Genomic DNA, 26,403 nt, shown 5'->3' with positions numbered 1-26,403 from the left:
ATTCAGTGTCTGATAATGAGAGCATGATTCGAATTCAATCACCGGTCACTTACCTGTCAAAGGACTGAATTCCTTGGTTGTGGGGTGGAAAAGAGAGGGAGTGGGGATGTCAGAATATCTCAGTATTGAGTAACAAAAGAGCTCTACCCTCTTCTATCAGACCCATCCATAGGATTTTAGGTATCACCATTTTCTTGGCACATACAAGTTTCTATACAAACATCATTCTCAGTGATTCTATTAAGTCGATTGAGGAAATCCCCTTAAATAATCTCACTGTTGCATCCTTTATTAATTAGAATTGTTTCACCACCTCTTTCTAGCTCTTTTCTTCATTCCAGTTTATGTTATTTCTATATGCATAAATGAAATTATCTAGAATAGTTATCAATGTGAATAAACCGAGATTGTTATAGACGTTTTATCTCAGGGAAGCCTGATGCACTTATACATAATTCTTTTTCCTATCATCAGTGATAAAAGAAAAACCATTTTACTATTACAAAGGATTTACCAGTTCACTGTGACCCACTGTTAGCCAAATGTATTGAGTAGCAATAAACGAATTTTCATTTTGAGTATACATTCTTAGCCAATTGTATGTTGGTATCCTAATACTTTGGGAAAATTGAGTTGGAAACTGAAGCATAAGTTATTTCAAAGATGATATGCTGCATGCTTTACCACTTCTGTAAAATATTGGTTCTTATTGGTGAAATAATTTCTCTTTTAGGTCTAAAGATCCCGACAAGTCTCCTCAAGATCCACGGTTTGTGTTCCTAGAAACCAAAAAATCTAGCAACTTAGGAATAAGTTTAGTTGGTGGAAATGCTGTTGGAATATTTATTCATGGAGTGCAACCAGATTCTCCAGCACATAAGGCTGGGTTAAGGTAAGTTTAAGTAATGTTTTACTTAAAGGATTTGAAATCTATGACTTTTATTTTTTAAAGGGTAGTAAAATCTAGGATAAATTCTTAGGATAGTGTACTGCCACCAATAATATATGATTGTTACTATCTTCGTAAGATTTTGTTGAAGCTTTGTTGAGATAGGAGCTTACTCTGCCAACTTACAATTTCATGAATGCATTGGTGGAGAAAACAGGTAGTCAAACATTTTAACTTTTAGTTTGAAAGTTTTCTTTTTCAAAGAAACCCATTCACCTCATGTGAAATTTTTATAGAACTAAGGATTATATTCCAGCACTCTGTAATTATCATCTAATTTTTTTGGAATGTAAATCATTATTATTAAATATTTTTTAACAATTTTTAATTTTGGCTTTAAATATCATTATTTTTTTCTAAAATAGGACTGGTGACCAAATATTAGAATATAATGGAACAGACCTTAGAAGGGCGACTGCAGAGGAAGCTGCTTATGAGCTGGCCAAGCCAGCTGACAAAGTCACAATGCTTGCTCAGTACAATATTGAACGTAAGTGCCTCCATTTTGTTTATTATCTTGAAATTTTACTCCTGGTATTGGATATCAAAGAAAATATAAATAATGCTGTAACATAAAGTGACACTGTGCAAGACTCTTAGCCGTCTGGTTGGATATATGTACTGTTGCTCCTTTATTCAGAAATGACTCATTTAGCAGTACCCACAACCCAGCAATATCTGCCTCCAAGAATGAAAAGCCAACTTTTATTTATTGTAATTTACAAATCCTCTAGGGATGGAAATATTTTGCATGGTCAAAAGTATGCCAGCCTAATGCAATTATTAATGTGTCCTTCGGAATTCAAAGTTGTTGCTACTGATTCATATCTTGCCTCTGATCGAAAGTGGTTGTAGGAGGAAATTAAATCTCCCTCAATATTTTAATGGCTGTGTAATTTAAGGGAATTAGTTTATGGATATGAGAAAGGTCTAAGTTTGTATTGAATGTAGTTTATGCATGATCTTCAAAAATGCTATAGTATTTAGTTCAGTGTCTGACTCAGGAGTGAAGTGCTCATGTAGTCTCGGCTTGAATCCCCGATGACAACTTTGTATATTACCTGTCAGAAGAACATAGGTACATGTAGGAATTCAATCATGAATCATGTGGCGATTACATTTTGTACAACTGGGTATTATTTCCTAATAAATATTTTAGGGTATTATATAGGGATGGACGGATCCAGGATTTTTTTCGGATCCAGATTCGGATCGGATCCTTGATTTTAGGAGCCTGATATCTTGGATGGATATTTTCTGATCCAAAAGCATTTTTTAATTCCTGCTATTAAACGAAGTAATTATTCAAGTTTATTCTGGGTACATACAATCAAAGGAATGCTTTTTAGATTTCCATACACATATTAATATTTTTATAAATTAAAAACCATTTTTATAGGCTTTCAAGTTTTCTTTAAAAACATCTTTACATTCTCAGGACCTAAACTGTTATGCTTGGGTTTGGATATGAAAATAGGGAAATCTTCGGATAAAACAGTGACCAGTGGTGTAGCAAGAAGGGGAAGTCCAGAGGGTCAGGACCCCCTGAAATATAAAAGCACAATTACTTCCCTTCATAAAAGGAAACAAAATATTGGAAAATCATGAATATATAACAATTTCTTTGAAAAATGAAGTTTTTTCGATAATGAAGGGTATTAAAATTAGTTTGAAACCCTCTACTTTGTACCCAGTTGTTTAAAAATTTCCCCCTGGTTTTGGACACTCCTAATGAAATTCCTGGCTACCCCACTGCCATCGACTGAATTCAAATTTTCCTCTCGCACGTTCCCCCCCGAATTTTGTCTAATTTTGTTACTTTCTCAACGCATACCGACTTGTGTTTCATCCGAAAATGCTTCAGCATGGTGTGGTGGATTTAGCATTTCCTCAGGATGATTTCACGCCACATTGCATGCATACATACTTATCTCAATAGAAATGTTTCAACACAATGAAAGACATTTTTATCAGTATATCATTAAATTAAATTGCAACTGTGCAATCAGCAACACAATTAACAGTATTTAAAACAGCACTAAAGTCACGTGCGACGAGTTGCTTGGCCGCTCAGCATGAGGAAGGGGTGGGTACCAGAAGCACGTAAAGGAAAGGTGGAGGGGAAGGAGTGCGCTCCCTCCGTATTTCAAACAATGAAGCTACAAATGAGGTAGTCAAGGATGAACAAGTCATATCTTGCTTCAGTGACTTAGTTGCCTTCAAAGTAAAGCCAGGCGAGCTATGTGACATATGCAGTTGGCGTTTCCAATCCATCTCTACTGTTTGAGGGGTTAATGCTGCACTTGTTTCTTTGAAAATTGTGCTGTTTGGACAATGTTGCATATTAGTATAGTCTAACTGGAAAATATAAAACTTAGTGGAAATCAATTAGAGCTGAAAAATAAACAGAAAATCGTCAGGAATGCGTCGTGTTTGGTCTGATTCTTTTTTATATCTCGTGTATATCATCTAATTGTTGAAGCTATCAAGACATCTTCGGGCCCAGAGAGTCACTCACCTAGCATTTGTCTTCTAGAAACGGAGAATTGAAGCAGGTAGGCCAAAAACAGTGAGTTGGTGAGATGGGGTAGGGATGAAACACGATTCAATTGTTCTCGTGTAATTTGATATTTTCCTTAGAAGACAATGATTTATGGTCTGTGTGATTGCGGAAACAAAAAAAACACAGAGGCAGGGGCTGATGGACGGCCAAGGGTGGTTTTCTGAAATCTGCGACGTAGTTACTTTTGACGTGTCTATTATCCTTTGATGCTGAGATTCCCCCGATGATTGTTCAATGTCTTGGGAAGAGTCACACTATGTGCCAGTCGTATTTTGCCTTTTTTTATTTTCCATGGCTGAAATTCTGCTACATAACCTCTGCGAGAGCTTTCAAACAAAACGGTTCATGAGTAGGACAAGAATCGCATGCGACGGCTCATTTGAAGAGAGAATTAGAACTCTTTACACACTTATCCATATATACTCTCATACATACTCTCATATACACTCATATATACACTCATGTATATCATTGCATTCACTGAAGCTATTATTTAAAATTTTGAATCCAGGTACGGCGTCTTGCACGACTTTGGATTCGATGTATCCGATGAAGGGCAATATCCGCAGATATTAGGATCCGAGGTATCCGATCCGACTATCCCTAGTATTATATGAAATATGGTCGCAGTAATGCTTGTGAATTAGATAGTGTGGCAAATTATTCAATTTTAGAGGCATTTTGTATTAAAAGTATAGGCCTTTTTTTTATTTAAATTTTAGATTTAGTGCCCTGTAACTTTCTCTAGTAGAGTGTCATTTGCACATGTTTAAGATGTGAGTGACTGATCAGTGTTCCTTCTCATGCAAATTTGAGGTGCAATGATTATGATTATATGCTCTGGCAATTAAGTACCATTTTGCTCTGATTATCGACATGACTTCCTTAGACCAAGACCTTAGATTTTGATATGAACCCGATGAAAAATTTTTCCTTTTAGGATATGATGAAATCAAGGATAAACCAGGTGACAGTTTCTACGTACGAGCTCTCTTTGATCGGATGGGTAACGTTGGCTGTGGAGATTGGGATGGCATGGGTGGTGCAAGTGAAATGGGCAACATGGCCTCACAGACCCCAGGCACAGTCAATACCGGTTGTCACCATCCAGTTCAGCTGAATTTCCGTAAGGATGATGTGCTTTATGTGGACAATACCATGTATAATGGAGTTCCTGGACACTGGCATGCGTGGTTGGTTGATGAAGATGGCCGTCGATCCCAGGCTGGAGTGATTCCATCTAAGTACAAGTAAGTGTCTTGTATGAGTAGTATGTAAAAATATCTTGATGCATTCATGATCAAATTGAGCTGTTCATATTTTCTCATTGCTCTTCAAGTTGTGTGAAAATTAGCTAATTATGTCTTTGGTATGTTATTTCATTGCGTTTTCTAAAATTGGACGGGAATTTCTCTTGCGCTGAGATTGTTGACATTTAACAATAAAGAATGGGAATTTTAGGGTTGTGTGATTTTTATCGATCTTTCACCACATAAAATCAATAACAAAGAACATCTCTTTTATAATTCTATTTTAAATAACCACCGAAATAATTAAACAAGGCTACAAAAGACAGAAAAAGGGTGGTGGGAACAAAAGCAAACATTTTTTTGCAAATTATTATAAAGGTTTGAAAGAAAAAAAAGAAAGAAAGGTTACGAAGTGCTAATTTTCTGGTCCCACTGACTTTTTTAAATCGAAAGTTTACTGTATTTTGTATTGCATCGAAAAATTATTGGTGGCTTAAGGCCATCTCATGAGTATATTTTTGCCCGTCTCAAAAAAGTCTGTAGTAATGGCTGTGAAGTGATGATACATTAATCTTAAATAATAACAGGAGCTCTCAATAGTGAATGTTTTATGTTCCGAGAGCCCTGTCCCTAAAGAGATACCACTCTAAGGCAAATGATCATGTAGCAAAATCACATCAAATTGATAGATGTAAAATTTAATTCATACAAGGTAAGGTGACCCTAACGGTGCTGAAAGAATCATCTTGTGAATCTTTCAAAGTGATAAACCTCTGCAAATTTTTAGGATTGAGGAAGAGTTACTGCTTCGACGCTCTCAGGGTGACCTTGAAGGCGATAGAAGGAGCTCAACTTCTGCGAGGCGGAGCTTTTTTCGTCGCAAGAAGCAGCACCAACACCAGCATGAGAGGTCATCGTCAAGGAGTGGCCCTGTGGCAACGTCCGTTGGCTCCACTCCTGAGTCATGCACACGAGAATTGGCCTCCTTTTCGTCCACTTCCCTTGGCTGGTGGTTCTCAGACTCAAACGCATTAGATGAGCCTCAAGCAGCACCTCTTCTATCATACCGCCGGGTCAGGCGACTTGATCGTACGTCATTTATGATATTCTTGCGAAAAAATGTTCATGAAACCTGAAGTAATTTTTTAAGTTTATGCGATATCCTATTTAAATGATGCGTTGTTTATCCGAAGATCATGTGTAAAATGAGAAAAACAAGGTTGATCATGCTTTATGTTAGTCTTTTAGGCTTGGGCATTTCCAGGCTTCATGATTTACTCTATTTCAGCAATTTTGACATGTTATGAAAACATTGCAAAACATTATCTTGATTCTGAGTACTTCGGAGATAAAATTTCAATTTATATGTAAGCTCTTTTGACTTAAGTCATTAAATTATACTTGGTATATTAATTAATGCGTATAAGAAAATTAATGGGATGGCTATCATAATTTATCATTTAGTCATTCATCATAGATGAATTAAATCAATGATATAGGTTTACTCACTCTCTTGAATTTTTTTTTTAATGAAGTAATAACTTTCAAAACTTTTAGAATCACTTGTATATATTGGTTAGGCATACATCCCTGAATCCAAGCTCATATATCACTAGTTTCTTAAGCACTAAAAATAAATTTTCTGTGATTAATGAGATTTTTACGTGATATCCTGCAATCCATTTATTTTGTAGATTGCACTCTTCATATCTGCAGGGATTTTACTCTTCTTGGCTGTAATGTGGTTAGAGGGGTTATTGGAGATGGGTTTTTCTGGATCACAGTGACGTTTTTTTGAGTATATTGATGCCTTTTAAAGATTAAGACATTATTGGGGTCCCTGGTTTGCCCCTGAGTCTTTCTATGGTTCTTAGTAATAATTTCCTTATTCAAAATCATTTTGTGGACCAAGTTTTATTTGATGGATTTATAAGCTGTATTGGCATCTTCTAAGTCTATGTAGTCAAAAGTTTGTGTACTGATAAATTAGAGAAGTGGCTCAAGATAGATATGACCAGATAAAATATGCAAAATAGGTCATTTGTCTTCATCGTAGGAGAGTTGAAGGAAATATACTCTGAATGGTGAAATGCATGTAGAATTTATTGAATGATTGGATGAATGAATTTTACATGTTGCATTTCTTCTATTTGTCAATTGACTTTTGAATTTGTATTTTCTACCGATGTGGGTTTGTGTCTCTTCCATCTTTGCTGTTCCCACAATCCCACTGCTGGTATGAGTAGTGTCCTTGGTGTCCTTGATAAGTAATGCTCTCTCTTAATTATCTGAAGTTCTTGCCTCTTTAATTCTCAGATCCTGCACATCGGCCTGTGCTCATCATGGGACCTCTTTCAGAATGCATTGTAGAACGTCTTTTAGGAGACTTTCCTGGTGTATTTTCACGTTGTGAACCAGAGATTTTGCCACCACATGTGTCCGTCAACTCTGTTGACATTGTCGATTACCGTCGTAGAGGACCATCACACCTTGAAGTTACTTCTGTATCAGCTGTCAAAGAAATCTGTGATAAGGTATGATGCATGCTACTGCTTTAAAGTTCCACCTGATGATGATTTTTCAAGGCATTTCTTAAAGAAAAAGCTCATGATGTGGGTATTTCTCGAGTTTCGTGTTATCAAAATTCATGAGTTTTAAGTAAAAATTTGGAAGTTATTTCATTGAGAAAGAAATCTCATTATAAGAAATGAATGTTACTTAATCAGACAGAAAAATGTAGTACCTCATAAATGGCTCAAAGACAGAACAACATGAATGAAGAGGTGGGGTACCATATCACCAATGATGAAGAAGAGTAGAAAGAGAAGTAGCCAATCAGCAAACAACAAGGCAAAGAGGTGGGGAAAAAAACAATTCAGTAAAACCTCTGTACAAACAAATTTTGGGACCAAAAAAATCGTGACTTTGCGGTAGGGTTTTTTTTTATATAGGTGATATGTGGATTGCGTCGTCACAGGAACATCCAAGTGTTGTGTGTGCTATAGATTGCAAGTGGAGTAAATTCTTCAATCTTTGTTTATTCACATTTCCACTAGTGATGATAAGCAATTTTTACTATTTATCATCAAATAACTTGGCCATCACGGTGTGATTTTCACTCTGCGTATTTCTAATGGAAATTATTATTTTTCTCGCCCATTCAGCTCTATGCCTCATTGCTTACTTTAGCTATGATCTAAAATTAAAAGCACACCAAAATTGATGCTTGTAGATAATGTATTTTTAAAGTACTCCATAATTTTCCTTAGTGTATGGTCAATATTATTCTTGGAGTGTAATAATTTAAGCCGATAAAGATTGGCAGTTTTATGCAGCAATTTCACCTGAAAGAGCACATATTGCCCCATGGACTTACAAATTAAAATGCATTGTTGGGGTCCCATTTAAATACCCATAAATATCTCTGTTCATGACCAGTATATACTATGTATCGATAAATGATGATGGAAGATAGGTGGGTTGGTTACCATGAGTAAAAACATGGCAGTTGGCAATGCAGTTAAGTCACAGTGGCAATTGCAGCTGATGATGCCTTCATAGAAGCTGAACACAATCAGTATTCTGTTGGTACACCCATTCTTCTGAGCCAAAACGCAGTACCATCAGCAAGTACACCAGGTAATATTTTATACGGAGGCTTTCACAGTGATGAAATTGATGACTGATTATTTTTGGATTAATAACACGTTCACTCATTTTTGGTAGACAACAGTTTCTGGTGCATTCCCGACATTGCATTTATTCATAGCTTTTGCATCCGAAGACAGGAGCTGGAATGTGCCCGAAAGTGTCATCCACCAAAAGTGAGTCAACCCAACCCAAAAAACTTTAATTAACCCAAAATTTTAATTAAAAACTTTAATTTAAAAAAAAATTAACCCAAAAAGCAATCATCAGGTAGTATTTGAATCCACACCTTGTCGCCATACATCCAGTAATGTGGAGTGGAGCAATAGATAGAGCCACGCAGAGCGGACCAATACACAGAGCCATGTGGAGTGGAGCTTAGACTTCCCTTGCACGTTTCTTATGGTGGGATGCATCAAAGTTAGCTGTGGCATCACTAGCTAGAGCGTCAAGTTTCCTTCACACCCTCTGTTCTGTAGATCGTGGATGTTAACCCTGCTGAAGCTTGGAGTGAAACGGTGCTGTACCCTTTCCTGTGGTTCTACTTTCTGCTCATTACGTAGATATCGATGGAAAAAATTACTTGTTAATGCAAAATACTACGTTTTTTCAATAATTCCTTCTGGAGGGGCACTTCCTTTGTTTTGGGTTCAAGCACAGACTTCATTGTAGGGAGTTTTCATACTTGAAGCGGGACGGGGCCAATGACTTCAAAATAGGGAGGTTTCCTTAAAATTTTTCTGTTTAGGGATTTGTTGTATAGAGGTTTTTAATGTATAAAGATCGAGAAAATCACAGCTCAGCATTTGACTAGAGATGTTTATGCCAGCAGGATCTCAGGTATAACAGTTATCAACTTGTGCTCGATCTATGTACACGGGAACCCTGGAAATAAGAGAATCATTTTTATAACTATTATCATTGTATAAAATGTATTGTACCTCATAATTTCACCTGGTTTTTGATCTGAGGCTAAAACATTTCTTGAGCTGGAGTTATTTACTAAAAAAGAGGTGCTAGCTTTTAGTTCGTTATGATGTTTTTTTAGCATTTCTTCCAGTTATGATTTCTGCATTCAGTTTTCCATCTAAATGCATGTATGTTTTTTTTCTTGCTTCCAGAGGAGCCACTGTGTTTTGGATGCTAGCATCAGCTCAGTGGAGCGTCTTCATAGGCACCACATCTATCCCATTGTTCTCCTAGTGAAATTCAAATCCACCAAGCAAATTCGAGAAGTGAAGGACACACGCTGCTTCCCGACTGAAAAGGTTTCTGCCAAAGCAGCAAAGGAAATGTATGAACATTCCCTGAAGCTGGAGTCTGAATATAAGCACCTCATATCCGGTATGTGTATGCAACCAGTGTAGGCCTTTCTTGGGTCACCCACACTTAGATTCTAATCATTGAAGTGGCTGTGATTTTTCATCCCATAATGACAGCCTATGGAATGCTCTTGGCACAGTGGTTTGAATGTTTTTCTGAATACTTTTTGGCATCCTTTAGAATAGAAAACTAATTCCTAAACCATATTTTACCATGCTCCTTTATGTTTCTGATTCAAATTCTGATCCCAATGCCAGTTCCAGCATTTTGATTCTGATTCTACTGATGTCGATTCTTTTCTTTCGGATGCAGTAAGTTCCTGAGAAAAATCACTTTATCCTAGTTCCAAACAAAGTCACATAAAAAGTTATTTCAGGAAAACCTCTTTGTATTGTTATGGAGGGGACCAAAATTTGGGCAATTTGATGTATGGAGGTTCACTATGGAGAGGTTTTAGTGATAGGCACCATTTTTTCATATCATTCAGAATTGAAAGGCGCTACTGTCTTTCAAATCATCATATTTATGTGTTTAAACATACATGCATGAATTAGTGAACATCTATTTGCAATTTAATGATTACACAAGGAAAAAAGTGATTTGCTCAATTGGTCTTTTTAGTAATTTGGGTTTGCTTTATTTTTTTTCAAGCTCTTTTGAAATAATATTTTCAATCCCATTGAATACAATCATATTATCATTTTCGCAATCTTGTAAGATTGTAAAGATGTGGAGTTATGTTCAGAATTGCTGCAAATTGACTTCCCTTGCTCCTGACAGAATAGTCAGATTTTGCCGCATGACTACCCAGGCCAGACTGTCGCTAAGCGCAATAAATTGTGAACCACGATCGTTCAAGCAAGCATTGAAGAGAATACCAAGGCGGTAGTAAGAATGTTATACACACGGAAATATGGGAATAAAATACCGTATTTCTCTGAATATAGTCCCCCTCTGAATATAGTCCCCCCAGTTATGGGAAAATAAAAAAAAAATGTGTTTGAATATAGTCCCCCCCTTAGCAGTTACCATGGGCATTTTTGGAAAAAAAGGGGGGACTATATTCAGATATATGCAGTAATTGCAAAACTGGATTTGTTTTATTTTGAGTCTTGGTAAATTCATCTAAAATTTTCATTTTAGGAGTGGAAGTAGCAATGCGGTGGAGTATTTCTGTCTCAATGGATGGGAGCGAAGTTAGTTGAGATATTTCTGCTGGCAAGGGATTGTAGGCTGAGCTAGTCGCTTTTTTCATTTATTGAACATAGTATGTGAGCGCTTATAGGAAAATAGAGTCATAAATAACAGAAAGCAAGTGCTATCGCGTGATTTTTACATGATTCAAGGGAAAATTGTGTGTTTTCTCTTAATTAAACAGTCATTTAAAATGATTGGGATAGTTGGATACATTTTTCTTATTTACTGTTTGTTATGCTCTCATATGGAGCAGTATGGCCATAACTAATGGTTAACGTGAAAATTACAGCATACTAAAGGTGTATACGAAAAAAATAAGCGTGAAAAATTTATTGCTGAAAATGTTATTCCATGTAAGTAATTATGGCCACATTAATTGTCTCTAGTTCTCTCGGTACGATTTGCGTAGGAAGTTAGGCCATCTCGGGGGTGCCTCCTTGCTATGATAAGTGGAGGTTTTATGAGACAGAGGTACGAATCGTGAGAGATTTGCCTTTAAATTTTCATGTAAATCTGATGGGACAGTTGGGGTGGTAGGAAGAGTGGAGGGTTATGATGTAAAGAGTTTCACTACATAGAGGTTTCACTGTATTCTGTTAAAGGATCAGTCATCACAAACATTACTATCTCTATTCAGTAAAATCTAATTTCCTAATTTCAAAACATGACATAGTTTCCTAAAAAGGGTGGTTTAACCTCTTTAATGCAGCAGACTCCTGATTATCCAGCTGCAGATTACCCCTTTTGTGGATTATCTGTGCATGAGTTTAAAACTTATTCCATTTTTTCTGCAATCTCTATAAAAAAATAAAGTCAGACACTAAAACACCACGGTCATTGCATTTTAATGCAAGGATACACCGGAATTATTATTTCCATTAGAATTCCCTTTGTAAAACAGAATTATTTTATTTAGTTTCTGACAAGGAATGTTTCAAGTTTACAAGGATGTCTACTCTAACATTGCAGAAGACGATGAGCGGCGGAAAACTCATGATTAATTTTAGAAGATTATTCAGTGGTTAACCGCAATCATAAATTAAGAAAAATGTTTTCTGCGATCTTTAAATGTATTTCTCTTATGGCAAATTGCATTTATTGCCATGGCCTTGCACGCAGTAGAGTATATCCCAAGGTAATAGGAGATTCTTCGCGCTCAGGCATGTTTACGCTCTGACCAGTCAAGGTAAAACTGGAGAGTGAGGGAATAGAGGAAGTGAAAGCATTGGGGGAAATGGAAGCAGTGACAAAGGAAATAGAGATTGCACGAGCCACAGCCTGGTGCTAACCTTCATTGTCAGTTTGCTGGAGTATATGGAGCAGTGGGAATACCAGAACAATCACGTTATCGCCACTTAAAAGATAGCGGTCAGGTGAAGGAAGCTCTTAATGAGTTTGGAAAGCAATCTAAAATAACATACTGTGTGCATAAATAATAATATATTGTGTGATTTACTTATATTATGAACATTACAACAAAATAGAGAGTTAGTTTGGATTACTCATGTTTTCCAATTATTCTTGACACTTCTCCCCATCATTAGCCCAGATGATCGGGAGTTTGCTGTATTACAAATTCACATTTAAGAATATCAATGCTCAGCAATTGAAAATATAAATGTCTGTGCTAAACGCAAACTTTTGTTGAGGATATTTTATCATTATCATGTTTGTCTTACAAATCCAGTCTTCCTTAACAAATTCAAATTTTTCCTCAGAAAGCATTTCACTCTGTGAGGATTAAACTTGCTGCATTTACATCACATATTTTTTCCTTTCTAGCTAAAAAGGCATTTGCTGCGAACAAATGGCAGTGAAGAAAAGTTTTTGGCTAGTACTTTCAACCTGGGGTTGAAGAAGCAAGCCTTCAGTGAGACAAGTGTCTCGATGCTTTTCACTTTTCATATAAATCTCCCTTAAAAATCTCATGGAAATATTTTCTCTTAGGTTATAAGGGGAGTTTCAGCATTTAATGGAGGAATCAATTTTAATTTGAAAATAAATTCTTGATTCATCACTTCAAAATGTTGTCACTCAGCAATTTAGATAATTAATGCTTCTCATAATTCAGATTATATTCATTTGAGTGGTACAGTCATAGTGATATATCCCTTGGTTCATTTGTTATATGAATTCAAGTAAACTCCTCTCAAATATTCCATTGTTGTGTGTTTTATATTGAACCTCTTTGTCTATTTTTTTTACAGCCATTATCCCAGGTGGTGCAAATGTGGTGTACATGTGCACACAGATAAAATGTTCAGTGGAAAAGGAACAAAATAAAACATTGTGGGTACCTTGTCCTAACTCTGGAGGGTTGGGAGACATGTGACACTGGGCTTGGTGACCAAGTTGCCCCAAACGTTAGAAAGCAGCTTCCCTCGTTGACCTCTTCGCAATCAACATCGAGTTGGCACTCGTTGTGACCCTGTCAGTTACCTACTCGGGATGGAATCACCATGGTGCGATTCCATGTCCTTAGTCTGAAGATTGGTAAAAAATATTCCTGGGATCTGTTCATTGTGCTAGAAACACCAAATGAGTAAGATGACTCAAATCCATATCTTTATTAAAATGGCTTCCATAATTTTCAGAATGAAACATTCTGAGCATTTGAAATATAGATGTATATACGTATATGTATTTAAAGTATAATACTTTTAGGTATGAGTGTTCAGGTGCCAGGGAGTGAAATTTTCCTGCAGTTTCTGACAGTTTTATGTACCGAACCAGGCTTTTGCTGTGGCCTTTGTTAAGTCATCTTGTTTGCATTTTTATATTTTATTTTGGGGATTTTTAGGAAGAAGGCTAGACAATGTTTGTTGTGGGATTTGCTCAATTTCGATAAATCCTAGGTTTCATAGCCAAATGCCTCAAAACTCTTATTTTGGCTATAAAATACACTAATTTTACATTAATGTTTTTGTTAAGTAAAGGGTGATTATGGATGAATGCAATCTCTTTAAAAAACCTTGTACCAGGAAGCCAGTTTACTCTGGCTTCAGTTAGTACTGACCTAGAGGTGATTCATTTAAATTGTATTTAATGCTCTTTAATGTGGATAATTTGTAAATATGCCATTTTGAAATATGTTGTTTCTGTTTTAGGCAACAGAGATTTCAAAGCAATATGTAACCAAGATCATGGTCTTTGATTGGCATTCATGAGTGTTGTTACATCTATTTGGAGATATTTGGCCTGAAATACCTTATTTGTTCCACTAGCCATGTTGTTCATGTGCCTCTGTACCTCAATTTTTGACAGTTTTGAACCAAAGTGTTAAAATTTTTTCAGCATTTTGTATTCTTGCGTCAGACTTTCTGTTTTTGGTATCAAGAAAGATACAAATGTTACATGCCTTAAATTTATGTTAACGGTGAAAATGAATTTTATTTTTTAATGGAAACTTGGTGATTGATAGTCATTTTAGTTTCTTGCATGTTTATATTCTTGGAGCTGTTCTCTTTGTTATTTTTATATGTACTTCTTAATTAATGATTATACATCTTGTATATAGAGTGCGTGTGGAATATCACTGTAAAATATGTACATTGACTCATTAGGCAAATAGTGCTCCTTGTTTAATTGTTTTCGATAGTTCCTGGTTAACATGATAAATCATGTGGAAAATTTTAGGAAAATGGCTTTGGTAACTCAAGGTTTGAGGTAGTCTGCTTAAGTACCATCCATATTAGTAGCACAAAATGTGGAGCTTCCTTTGGCAGTAGGAGGAGGTGGCACATCACAATCGGCTACCTAATGCAATTAGCCTTTATTGCCATTGTCTTACGAGTTGTAAAAGCTAGGGCCAAGCCTTTTGGACTCAGCATTTGCCATAAGGTGACGGAGAGGAAGCATTGTTGGCCTAATTGGATGTTGCATCTCTATGTCTGCAAGTGGCAGATGGCACAGTGGAACCCTGGCCTGAGTCAAATGTCTTCCAAGCTACTACATGAAAAAAAGGATTTTTAAAAAGACTGTAGACGTCTTGATTTGTTATCATGTGAAATCACATAATAGTTTGCTATATTTTGGTTCTTTAATCTTGAATATTGATTGTTTATGAACAGTGACCGTGTAGCATGCATAGACAATGAATTACTACCACAGTGAAATGAAATGGACTGTGCAGTGCATACAGAAATGGTAGTGGTATTTTTTGTCATTTTGCAATGTAATACTTCTCCCAATAATAATGTAAACCTTGATGGCCCTGGGAGAGCATTATAACTGTCAAACCCTTTTATTTCCTATACTACTCATTTCCGATGCACTGCCAAAGAGCATGCTTGTTTCAAGGCCGAAATTTATAAGTCAGTCATTCATTAGCTTACATGTGCAATAAGTTGGATGGGTTACGATATTCTAATTATCTAAAAGTGTCTCCTCCTATTTGTTGTGATATGTATATAAATATGCTATGAGGACTTTTTCATAATTAAGAATATATCTGTTAGCTTCTTTAATGTTTTTCTTCATCGGAGCGTGATGCAGCAGATATTGTTACTATTGTGTATCCTTGTTTCTGTTAGGTATTGGTATTTATCTGAAGATAATGATAATAGGTATTCTTGCATTCTCCTTAATTTGTAATGGAGCAGTATATGAGGAAAACTTGTGGTGTTATATTATGAGTAATATTTTATAATTTCGGTTCTTTTGAAATAGTTTGATGGATATTGCTGAAATAATTAGTGATGCACACAAGGGTTGCTTAGATTCTGTATCAGCCTTTTCTGAATTTTTTTTGCATTTATAAAATTTAGAAATCGTCCACTCAACTGCCTCAGTCTAACACATATGTTTGCTCAACTGTTTTCCTCCACTTTCATTTCATATCAATTCTTATGGCTGCTTTTCACCTGGGAAATTTCAGATTGCATTCGAAACAAGGAATTTTTTACTGTAAATTCACTCTATAAAGTGATAATTTCTCTCTATGTAGTGCAACTTAATGACACTTCAGGAAGGATGCCACCTCACATGGAAATCACTGCATTTGTGCTGTGTAGTTCATAACTTCATTATCAAGTTTCCTTATTCTTGTTGTATGTGTATATATTGTGTATATATATTTTTTCTATCTTTATCTTTTCATTTGTCTCTTTTCGTATCTTTTACTCCAAATTTCTGGGCTTGTAAGTTAATTCTTAATAATGTCTAGAGTTCCTGTTGAAAGTTTCGTTCTCAAAAGTTTCTTCCATTCTTCTTGGCCCTGCAGTAGACTATCCTACGGTGAATTATGAATGCCTTCAGGCCCTATTTACCTGAGGCTCACAGATGATGACTGTCCGTAAAATGGTAGAGTTTGCTTATGCCAAGGATTTTTCTGTGTTTTGCCCAGGTAGTTGGTTTTCCTGTAAAGTAAATGAGAGGCTTTGAAAACTTAAAAAAAATGCATAGGCAGGGAAGATGTTGAGAAAGGATTCAATTGAAAGGAAGGTCATATTGCTTGAAAAGAGATCATTAATGGAATGTCTTTTCCTTTTTGGCTTGACCATCCATTACCACAGATCAATCTGCTTCAGTGTTATCACTGAGTTATATTGATTTATCACCAAAGCACCATGTTTGAAGTACAAGTTGAAGTCTTATATATCCATGTATGCACATAACATACATTTTCAAAATTTTTAGCCAAAGATTTTGTTTATGGAGGTAATGGAGGGATCCTGTGAGCATCTGAGCATTTTTTAAAAATTGCTTGTCAACTTAATACTTGCTGTATGTCTCACAACTGATTGCTGTTTATAAATTTTTTAACAGAAATATATTTTTTACGACCCAATTTTTGTAGTGCTTGCCACTCTTGGAACCATATCTTGCTTCTCTTTCTTAACTTCAACAAATTGATGGTTCAACTGGTCTTAATGACTCCTGATCTTGATCTTAATCATTTTACATTTCTTTTGATGCTTGGTGGTATAATGTTTTGTTTAAAGCTTTGTCAACTTGTGTAAAATCATGTTAACCAGGAGCAATCGGTGTGAGTGGATGAGTGAGAAGGGAACTAGGGCTGTTAGTGCCTGCAATGACCCCTTCACCAGGTACACAGAGACTCGTATTACGTCACATACTCAGTGGCAGCTTCTGCACTAAGTTGTTATGGATGACTTGATGTTGACGTCAACTTGCGAGTGTTGTGAGGAAAGCATCATTGGCTCTTTTGGAAATGACCAATATGGCCTCAAGTTTTAGAGTTTGTAACGAATAAAAATTTTGATGAGGAATTTATATTTATCACTTATAAAGTGCAAAATTTAAATAAGTTTAAAAAATAGATATTCTTATAGTGGATGATTGAAAAACAGAAAGTGTGACTTACATTGAAGTGAAAAGTGGAATCAATGCCAAACTGAGGCTGTTACACTTGTACAATTCAAATATTTATTGCTTTGTAAAAGTAGTTATATTAGAACGATGGATAAATAAATTTACTGTCTTAATATGCAATAACTTGTTTGCAATAATAATGATAATAAAAGCAGTTTTCAGCTGAACAATAGAGATCAGAAGTATTGGCTGCCCTTGATATACAATTGTAACAATATTTTGTTGCATTTATTTTAATTAGGAATATCAGAAAGAACTTTGGTCATTCAATCTATCAATCATTAGAAGACTTGGGGCATTATTTACTTGTTTTTTCCGTTACGTATGTATTTCAATGAACCACTTTCAGAACTTATTTGGTTCTTAGGGTGTGAAAAATTGTTCGTGAACTGTTTATTTTGATATGATCTTTTCAGAAATCATGGTTGAAATATTTTGTGGATAAATTGTTTTTGAATGAATGTGCCACAAAATCTTTGATACCTACTTCTGTTTCTTGAATCTGAAGGGAAGAGTTCAGAGGTTAGGCTGTCTTACTTGCATTGAGAATGCCCATTGGTTAGTTAGTTTCTTTCTCTTTCTTCCACTTAATGGGTTATTACTTATTAGTGATGAAAATTTTAAAAGTCTTATGGTCAATGTTTGACCTGAAATGAAATTGTGATCAAATATGTTAGTTGAAATAAAAACATTTATTTACCTGCTTACCTAATGGTGTTTCTTTCTTCTGAAGCTGTATACACATTCTGTGCTAAACTTGTGTCAAAAAAAGTCTGTAGTGTTTCTTATAGAGGTTTTAAAACTGGGCAATTAGTGAGAGAAATTTATTCCAACAATTATGTACTCAGTGGTGATGCTAAAGGGTAACCCGAGAATGAGGAAAATAATTTAATTAAGGCATTTAAGCTTTTATGCTTTGAGGATGTCAGGGCAAAGAGGCATTTTATCACAATTTTTGTGCATCATGTTGTGTTGAGCATTTTCAAGGTTTGGAAGTCTGGCTAACTCATAAAGGATGGAATGGAGCATGTGCGAGTGACCACCATTTGCCGGTTGATGCTTACATATGACACAATGCAATTCTTGAGCTCTGAAAGACTTGTCCTTTTGACTTCATCCCTATCTCTGCAAATGACCCAGTGAGGGAAAGTTGGGGTGATGATAAGGTATCACTGAAGAGGAAGAGGAAGGTCAAAGAGGAAGTGTAAATAGAATATTATACAGGGTGTCCATCAACCAGGAAATTGGGAATTATGCGTGAATTTTTAGTCCCTGGAATTATTCATGAATTTTTGCTTCAACCTAGAATTTTAAAATATTTTATTTTGTATTCATTTCACATTAAATTTTGCCATTTCAGCACCCATTTTCGAATCCAAAATTTGTTTGCCAACATTTTAAGTGCGGTAGCTTGGGGAAATTTTTACAGCTGCATCGAGACGTGGATTGTCAGACAAGGCAACAGAATCAAACACCTTACTCAAGTAAGATTAAAAAACACGAAGAATAGAATTCAAAGTGATGTCAACATCTATTTAGGAGGTCGAAGCAGTTTCTTGGCTCACATCGGATAAATTTAAGTTTTATATACAATGTGTGTTGACTAACCTATTCTTTGTTCTTCTTAATATGTACATAAATATAATATTATGCAAAAGTATTGAAGTAATTTTGGATGTTTTAAAATTCTTACCCATTGCAGTAATTATGTAAGATTGATGTGGAATTATGTTAAATTTCCCTGGAAAACCGGGAATTATGGATCATTTTTTCTGCTTTGAATGGCTGGACACCCTGCTATAGTAATTAAGATCTTATTATTTTACACATATCCTCGTTAAGGATACCGTAATTCTCACTTTAAATCCTTTAGTTTCACCCCTCCATGTAGCTATTACTTTCAGCACTACCTATTGAGCATTTTTCAATAATTTTGGCATAGCATAACATACATAAATGATGATTTTTTTATGAAATGATGAAATGAATGAAATGTTTTACTTGTATGATGATTGAAATTTTTAAAAATAATTATATATTTATATCTGCTCAATAGAATATTTCTCAAGTTTTGAATTAACGTAGGTTGTAGATAGCCAATTTTTTAAGAAAAATTAGATTAAATTGTACAACTGATGGTTGCATACATTGAAGTTATGAAAAAACTTTAAAGAATTAAATATTCTTCGATGAATTTTGTTCTGATAATTAAGAAGATTATAGACCATATTGGAGTGAATGTAGTATTCTACATAAGCCACTTTCTAAAGTTACATGACTAAGTTTGTGGTGCCACTTCTGCTTCTCAAGGAAATTTAGTTTTCCTCTCCAGCAGTCTTTGGTCATGCACCACTTTTTATGATTGTAATGTCTTGCATTCATAGTAATTTGAGTGGACATGTGTAATATTTGTCCATCACCCTCTAGTTACTATTCTTGAAGTTTTGGCTATTTTTGTTGAATTTGGCTCTCATGTTACTCTTTGCTCACTTGGCAAAAGTACATTTTGCTCTTAATTTATTATATAAAACCACAGTCTATACTGTCATGTCATCCTATGTAATTTTCTCTATGTCAACTTGCAGTGTACTGAGCGCAGTGCCTCTCATGGTGAGCTTATACAACTATAGTACTGCATATCTGTTGGACGCTAATTGGGTGGTTTCCTATTATTCTTTTATTGCCTAAAACGAAAGGTTATTGGGTACTTCTGGAATACGCATTTCACGCTTTTAGATTTTTATATGACGATATCTATTTTTCGTGATAATATGAAAAGTGAAAATTTTCAAGCGCGCGAAAATGCAACGGCTATGTATGAATGCTGGGAAAGGCCCATGTGACGTCATTCTGGTTCCCACTGCCGCCGTGTGAGGTAACCTTTTGGCGAGGATATGTGCACCGCTGCGATGCAGGCTGCTAGCAGGTAGCAGAGTACCCTGCTAGGAGGTAGCGCTTGGCTTAAATAAGGATTATTAATACCTTATCAAACGAAGGAAACTTTCTGACCATAGGCAGTTTTAATAGGTGATTATTAAGAGATGTTTCCCTGAGCTCTGTTCCTCATGCATGCATCAGTGATTTCAAACGATGTAAAACTCCTATCTACTCATGTAGAAACTAGGCCCCTGTGATGTCACGTGGAGTGGCTTCGCATGGGTGCCAATCTGGCCTTTTTCAAATGAGGTTAAAATTGTCCGTTGCCATTCGTCTAAACTAGGATTTCTAAAACCAAATAATTTGTATATTGCGAATACACTAATGGTGGGTAGCGAATCGCAGTCAATGCCTTTTGTTTTCTTTGATGAAGGCAACTACCCTATTTGGGCCATTTCAAATACCTAAAAAAAACCGAACCTTTCCAAAATTAAATTTTTGTTGGCTATGGTTTTTTTGTCTCAACAGAGTCATCCTTTTAAATTTGAAGATCTTGTGTGGATCACCATTTTTTCAACTGCCCAATGATGATTGAAATGTGAGACATTTGCATTTTCTAATAAATGCTGATTCATGTGGCATATTATTAATCAATTAACACTTTATATCAAATCTTATTGCTGTAGTTATACTTGCTCACTGCTTGGAGGGCAGCATACTGCTACAGTACAAAAAGGGTCCCATTTGTCGTGACTGTGATAGAATGTCAGAATTTCAAGAAAATACATTTATAAAAAATATATAGAGAACATATATCAGGCTTGCCCTTTTTACATGAACTTAATATTTTTGCTGATAATGTCTTCATGATGGCAAGGTGATACTTTCATTTTGTTCCTTAATCTAGATGTTGTTGAAGACCTGCAACAATCTGTGGCTAATAAAAATTAAACTAGATGTAAAAAATACAAGGTTGAAATTATTACGAATGATTTATGGTGAAGGATTTCCACAAAATCACACAATGTAATAACTAGTGAAAAAATGTGGGTTCAATCTCATCCTTCAACTAGAATATTTTTATAATGTATAGAACCATGTATAAAACATTCTCACACATCCATTGTGATGTGACTAATTGTGAGTTAAAAAATATTATGACTAATTGTTACTGGGCATAAATGCATTGTTTATGAATTGAGAAATTAAATCTAAACTGTTATCGAATGCATATCTATTAATCCTTGTCTAGCTCTCTGGGAAAGGAGAAATCTGTAGGGCCACCATTTACATCTGTATAAGTCGTGACTTAGTGTGACTGCTTAAATGCTTTAATATGATAAGTGGAAAACTGACACGGTCTAGAGTGGTCTAGAGCTTGGAGTCAATCGAATTTGGCAAAGTGAAAAGGCTATCTTGGTAAGAGGAGCCAATCTAAAGGCCTGGTTACACGATGCATTAATCTATACCAGTTAATGTCTAAATGTATGAATGCGTGAATGAACACCAAAATGAACAGCGTTACCACCCAACTCATGTGTGTGCATGAACAGAAATTAAAACATGTTCTAATTTGGTTTAAGCATTTTTACATGCTCTGCTTTGGTCCACAAAAATCGTCCCCGCAAACAGACATCAACTCGTACATCGTTGCTAACGGCTTCCGGGTGCAGCTGCATGTTGCTTGTGTTGCACCCGGAAGCCATTAGCAACGATGCCTCTCCCTGCGAAAACCTACGTTCAAATCAACTCGTACAGGTTAATGTCCTGTGTAACCAGGACTTAGGGCTCGATCACACCTCTTGTAAACATTGTCATCCAAAGATTATATACTCTAGATCCCTCCCTAGTTGTCATCCCTCCCTTTTACACCTTTTCTTCCTTCCTGTTCCCCCACTCGGGGTTGCCAGACCAGCGAAGATTATAGGATCTCGAAGTTACATCCGTAAGTTACTAGGAAAGAAGTACCACTGGGTGTTACATTTTTTGACCTGGTCTGTACATCGTTAATGAATTTACGGAATTTACCTACCACAAATAATTGTATTAATGGAACTTTGCTCGAAAATTTTGGTAATTCGTGTAGGTCTTGTAGTCAAAAAGAAATAGATTGGACTGCTCTTTCAGCAAGTGACTTGGTATGCATGTAAAATTCTACTCATTTACTCCAAACTCCAGTTGAGTAAAGTTCAAATTTCCGCCATCGTGTTCGACCGCGATTTTCCGCATTTCATCACTCATTTGCCTTTTTAGTTTCAAGTATGGCCATTGCAACACTACCGCCAAACAGCGCATTTGTTGTTATTTTGTTGTCCGCTTTAGTTTCAAATATCACGAAAGAGGCGGTATCCGAAATCAACAGGCTTTGCGAACTGCCATGTTAAGAGGAAGTACCTTGCCTCCCCTACCCACCCCCCGCTTTTTCCTTACTCGACGTAGTACAGTGATTTTTATAGATGGCAGCCCGAAAAAAGTGTACGTGACTGCCGATAGATGGCAGCACTGACAATTAGCGGCAAAACTGGGTATTCAAATATGTCATCCAGTATATACAGTAATATTAATACTCGCATTTCCTGAAAAACAAAACTTTTTGTTTCTTTTAAATAAAAAACAATGGTAATTAAACATTAAGTCATTTTTATTGATAAAAAACAGTAATACATTTATAAAACAAGGCAACATTAACATTTGAAAAAGATCACTGAAAAACAATAGATCACCACTTCAATGCCTTACGTTCGAAACAATTTTATAAAGCACGAAAAAATACTAAGGCATTTAAATAACCTCACATTCAGGGATAAGGAAAGAAATATTGCTAACTCGAACACATTGAGCAAAAGACAGTTGTGAATGCAATGCATTAATAGGTGCATGAGCAATGAATAGCAATGTGACAACTTGCTTATCAAATGCATATGAAGCCAATGGCAGTACAACCCAGCATAACCAAGCAAGACAATTAAACCAACACGCAGTTAGAGGCAATCGACACAATCAGCGAAGGACAGTCGTGAATGCAATGCATCAATAGGTGCAGGAGCAATGAATAGCAATGTGACAACTTGCTTATCACATGTATATGAAGCAAAAGGCAGTACACCCCAGCATAACCATGCAAGACAATTAAACCAACTGACAGTCAGGGGCACTTAAACACAATCAGCAAAGGACAGTTGTGAATGCAATGCATTAATAGGTGCAGGAGCAATGAATAGCAATGTGACAACTTGCTTATCACATGTATATGAAGCCAATGGCAGTACACCCCAGCATAACCATGCAAGACAATTAAACCAACAGGCAGTCAGAGGCAATCAACACAATCAGCAAAGGACAGTTGTGAATGCAATGCATTAATAGGTGCAGGAGCAATGAATAGCAATGTGACAACTTGCTTATCACATGTATATGAAGCAAAAGGCAGTACACCCCAGCATAACCATGCAAGACAATTAAACCAACTGACAGTCAGGGGCACTTCAACACAATCAGCAAAGGACAGTTGTGAATGCAATGCATTAATAGGCACGTGAGCACCGAATAGCAATCAGACAACTTGCTTATCACATGTATATGAAGCAAATGGCAGCACACCCCAGCATAACCATGCAAGACAATTAAACCAACAGGCAGTCAGAGGCAATCAACACAATCAGCAAAGGACAGTTGTGAATGCAATGCATTAATAGGCACGTGAGCACTGAATAGTTATCAGATAACTCGCCACAACACTTGCTTATGAAGCAAAAGGCAGTACACCCCAGCATAACCATGCAAGACAATTAAACCAACTGATAGTCAGGGGCACTTCAACACAATCAGCAAAGGACAGTTGTGAATGCAATGCATTAATAGGTGCAGGAGCAATGAATAGCAATGTGACAACTTGCTTATAACATGTATATGAAGCCAATGGCAGCACACCCCAGCATAACCATGCAAGACAATTAAACCAACTGACAGTCAGAGGCACTTCAACACAATCAGCAAAGGACAGTTGTGAATGCAATGCATTAATAGGTGCAGGAGCAATGAATAGCAATGTGACAACTTGCTTATCACATGTATATGAAGCAAAAGGCAGTACACCCCAGCATAACCATGCAAGACAATTAAACCAACTGACAGTCAGGGGCACTTCAACACAATCAGTAAAGGACAGTTGTGAATGCAATGCATTAATAGGCACGTGAGCACTGAATAGCAACCACACTACTAGGTCAAACATTGACATGCGAATTAAAAAGTAGAGCATCTCAGCAACTTCATAACAATACAATGAAATCAAAAAATAGCTGATAGCACTCAAACATGATGTGCATAGGACTGACAGGATTGTGACTAGACTACCTTGACCACAATAAGGAGAGGGCTTTACATACATGTACCAGTATAATTGGCATTAATGGCAGTAAACAGCAACCTTTGTCATTGGAGGGATCCAGTAAATACGTTGAGAGAGAGAAAGCGTCTGCTGTAATAACTTTTGGGGCCAATAACAATAAACTCCTCATAGATCTCAGGGTCAAGATCGTGGAAATGCTGCCTCAAGAAAACAACAGTATGGCAGCAGTCACAAAAGAGGGACGGAGTGACAGAAAAGTTGAAATATATGCTTTTGAAGCAAGGTTCATGCATATTGAAGGCTTTCGGGGGCAGCTTCATTATAATATGATTTGCCAAGCAAGCATTTGTCGCCATTACAGACAGCATCATCAGGCGATGAAACATAAAAAAAAAATTCATTGCCCAATGATGCACTCTGTAATGGCCACAAAAGCTTGCTTGACAAATCATAACACGCAGCCCCTGAAAGTCTTCAATACGCAACACAAGAGGTGGCTGGAAAGATGATAAAATGCTTCGTGTGTAGGTGTCTATGTATGATGGCTAAAACTGAAAGGATTTTCTTATTGTAGGTCATGTTGTTGGGCTATTATGTACCATAGGTATATCATGCACACAGTAACACGTTATACTTATTAGCCCAATTACATGACTAATAAATCATAATGAAATCAACAGCATGACAAATACATCATCTTGAACAAACACAAATGTGGGCATGCATATGTATATACATGTATGATGAATGGGCACAGGTTCTAAGTATAACAATCAAATTATAGGAAATCTTATTTACATTTATACAATATAAATTATACATTATATATTATACAGATTCATGTGTGTATACTATATAATGTATGAAATATATTACACATTTATTAATAAGATTGCCTATAATATGATTGGGGAATTTTTGCATCTGCTGACATAAACCAACACAAGGGATGATGAGACCTTCAATACCTATACCTAAACAGAGGTAATTATTGTTACTAACAGGTTTGAATACCTAAAGTATGTAACATTAAACTTCACAGCCAAAATACCTGAATTACGTACTCATGGTGAAGCAAAAAACCGATTACTGTTCCAGAAACTGTTATTTGCTGTCGACTAGTTTCAACAGCTATAGCGTCATTCTCAAGATGAACAGTTTGTCTTGAGAATGGCGCTAGAGCCGTTGAAACAAGTAGACAGCAAATAACAGTTTGTGGAACAGTAATTGGTTTTTCGCTTCACCATGAATATCTCCACATTCCACATAGTCACTCCACAGTCAATTGACTAAATTAGGTAACTGGCTTCTGACCTTCAGAAGGTAACATGGTGAGGCTTCTATTCCTCTCCCGACAGTACATTTCCAATGCTAACTGGATAATGTACGAATACATCTTTGATGTCAGCTCCACCCTATGGCTCTGACATCGTATGAAGGTCTCATCAAGGTCACAGCAGGACAGCTCTTTCCTGAGTTCAAAAGATACCAGCCTGCAGTGACCATCATTTTGCAGTTTCTGTAGCAGAGAACGTATTGCACTATCCACCAGCATAATCAAACCTTCTGTAGGGGTCCCTTCTCCATCATTCCCATCAATGGCATAAAACAAGTCCGAGGAAGAAGGGACAACAGTGATAAGACTATCCTGGCAGATAGAACACGTATTTCCCTGAAGAACACCTGCAGCAACATAACCTGCCGGGAATGCTGCTGAGCCCATGTTCTTATACGAGAGCCTGTGCCCCTTCATTGAAATAGGTTTCCTCACTGAAGCACCAACCTCCACAGTGTCCGGCTGGAGAGGCTCACATCCCAAACCAGGATCACGGTTCAAAAATTTATTTAAGTTGCTTAGAATATTGCAATCATCAACTTCACAGTTTCCACGAGATCTCGTGGCAACCATTCC

General features: G+C 36.3%; 1 protein-coding gene across 1 annotated transcript in view; it reads left to right on the top strand.

Annotated features, from left to right (window-relative positions):
- LOC124171200 (disks large homolog 5) overlaps window positions 1-17,970 on the top strand; it is a 126,839-nt gene extending 108,869 nt beyond the window's left edge. Inside the window, exons 27-33 of the mRNA XM_046550340.1 lie at window positions 734-892; window positions 1,315-1,439; window positions 4,453-4,762; window positions 5,550-5,851; window positions 7,079-7,296; window positions 9,532-9,754; window positions 13,138-17,970. Coding sequence (XP_046406296.1) covers window positions 734-892; window positions 1,315-1,439; window positions 4,453-4,762; window positions 5,550-5,851; window positions 7,079-7,296; window positions 9,532-9,754; window positions 13,138-13,262 — 1,462 coding nt within the window. The 3' untranslated portion in view covers window positions 13,263-17,970. The remainder of the gene's footprint in view (window positions 1-733; window positions 893-1,314; window positions 1,440-4,452; window positions 4,763-5,549; window positions 5,852-7,078; window positions 7,297-9,531; window positions 9,755-13,137) is intronic.
- The last annotated feature ends 8,433 nt before the right edge of the window (window positions 17,971-26,403 follow it).

Source organism: Ischnura elegans, chromosome X (assembly GCF_921293095.1).
Source record: "Ischnura elegans chromosome X, ioIscEleg1.1, whole genome shotgun sequence".
Taxonomy (NCBI): domain Eukaryota; kingdom Metazoa; phylum Arthropoda; class Insecta; order Odonata; family Coenagrionidae; genus Ischnura; species Ischnura elegans.
This window is presented reverse-complemented; position numbering and strand designations above follow the sequence as displayed.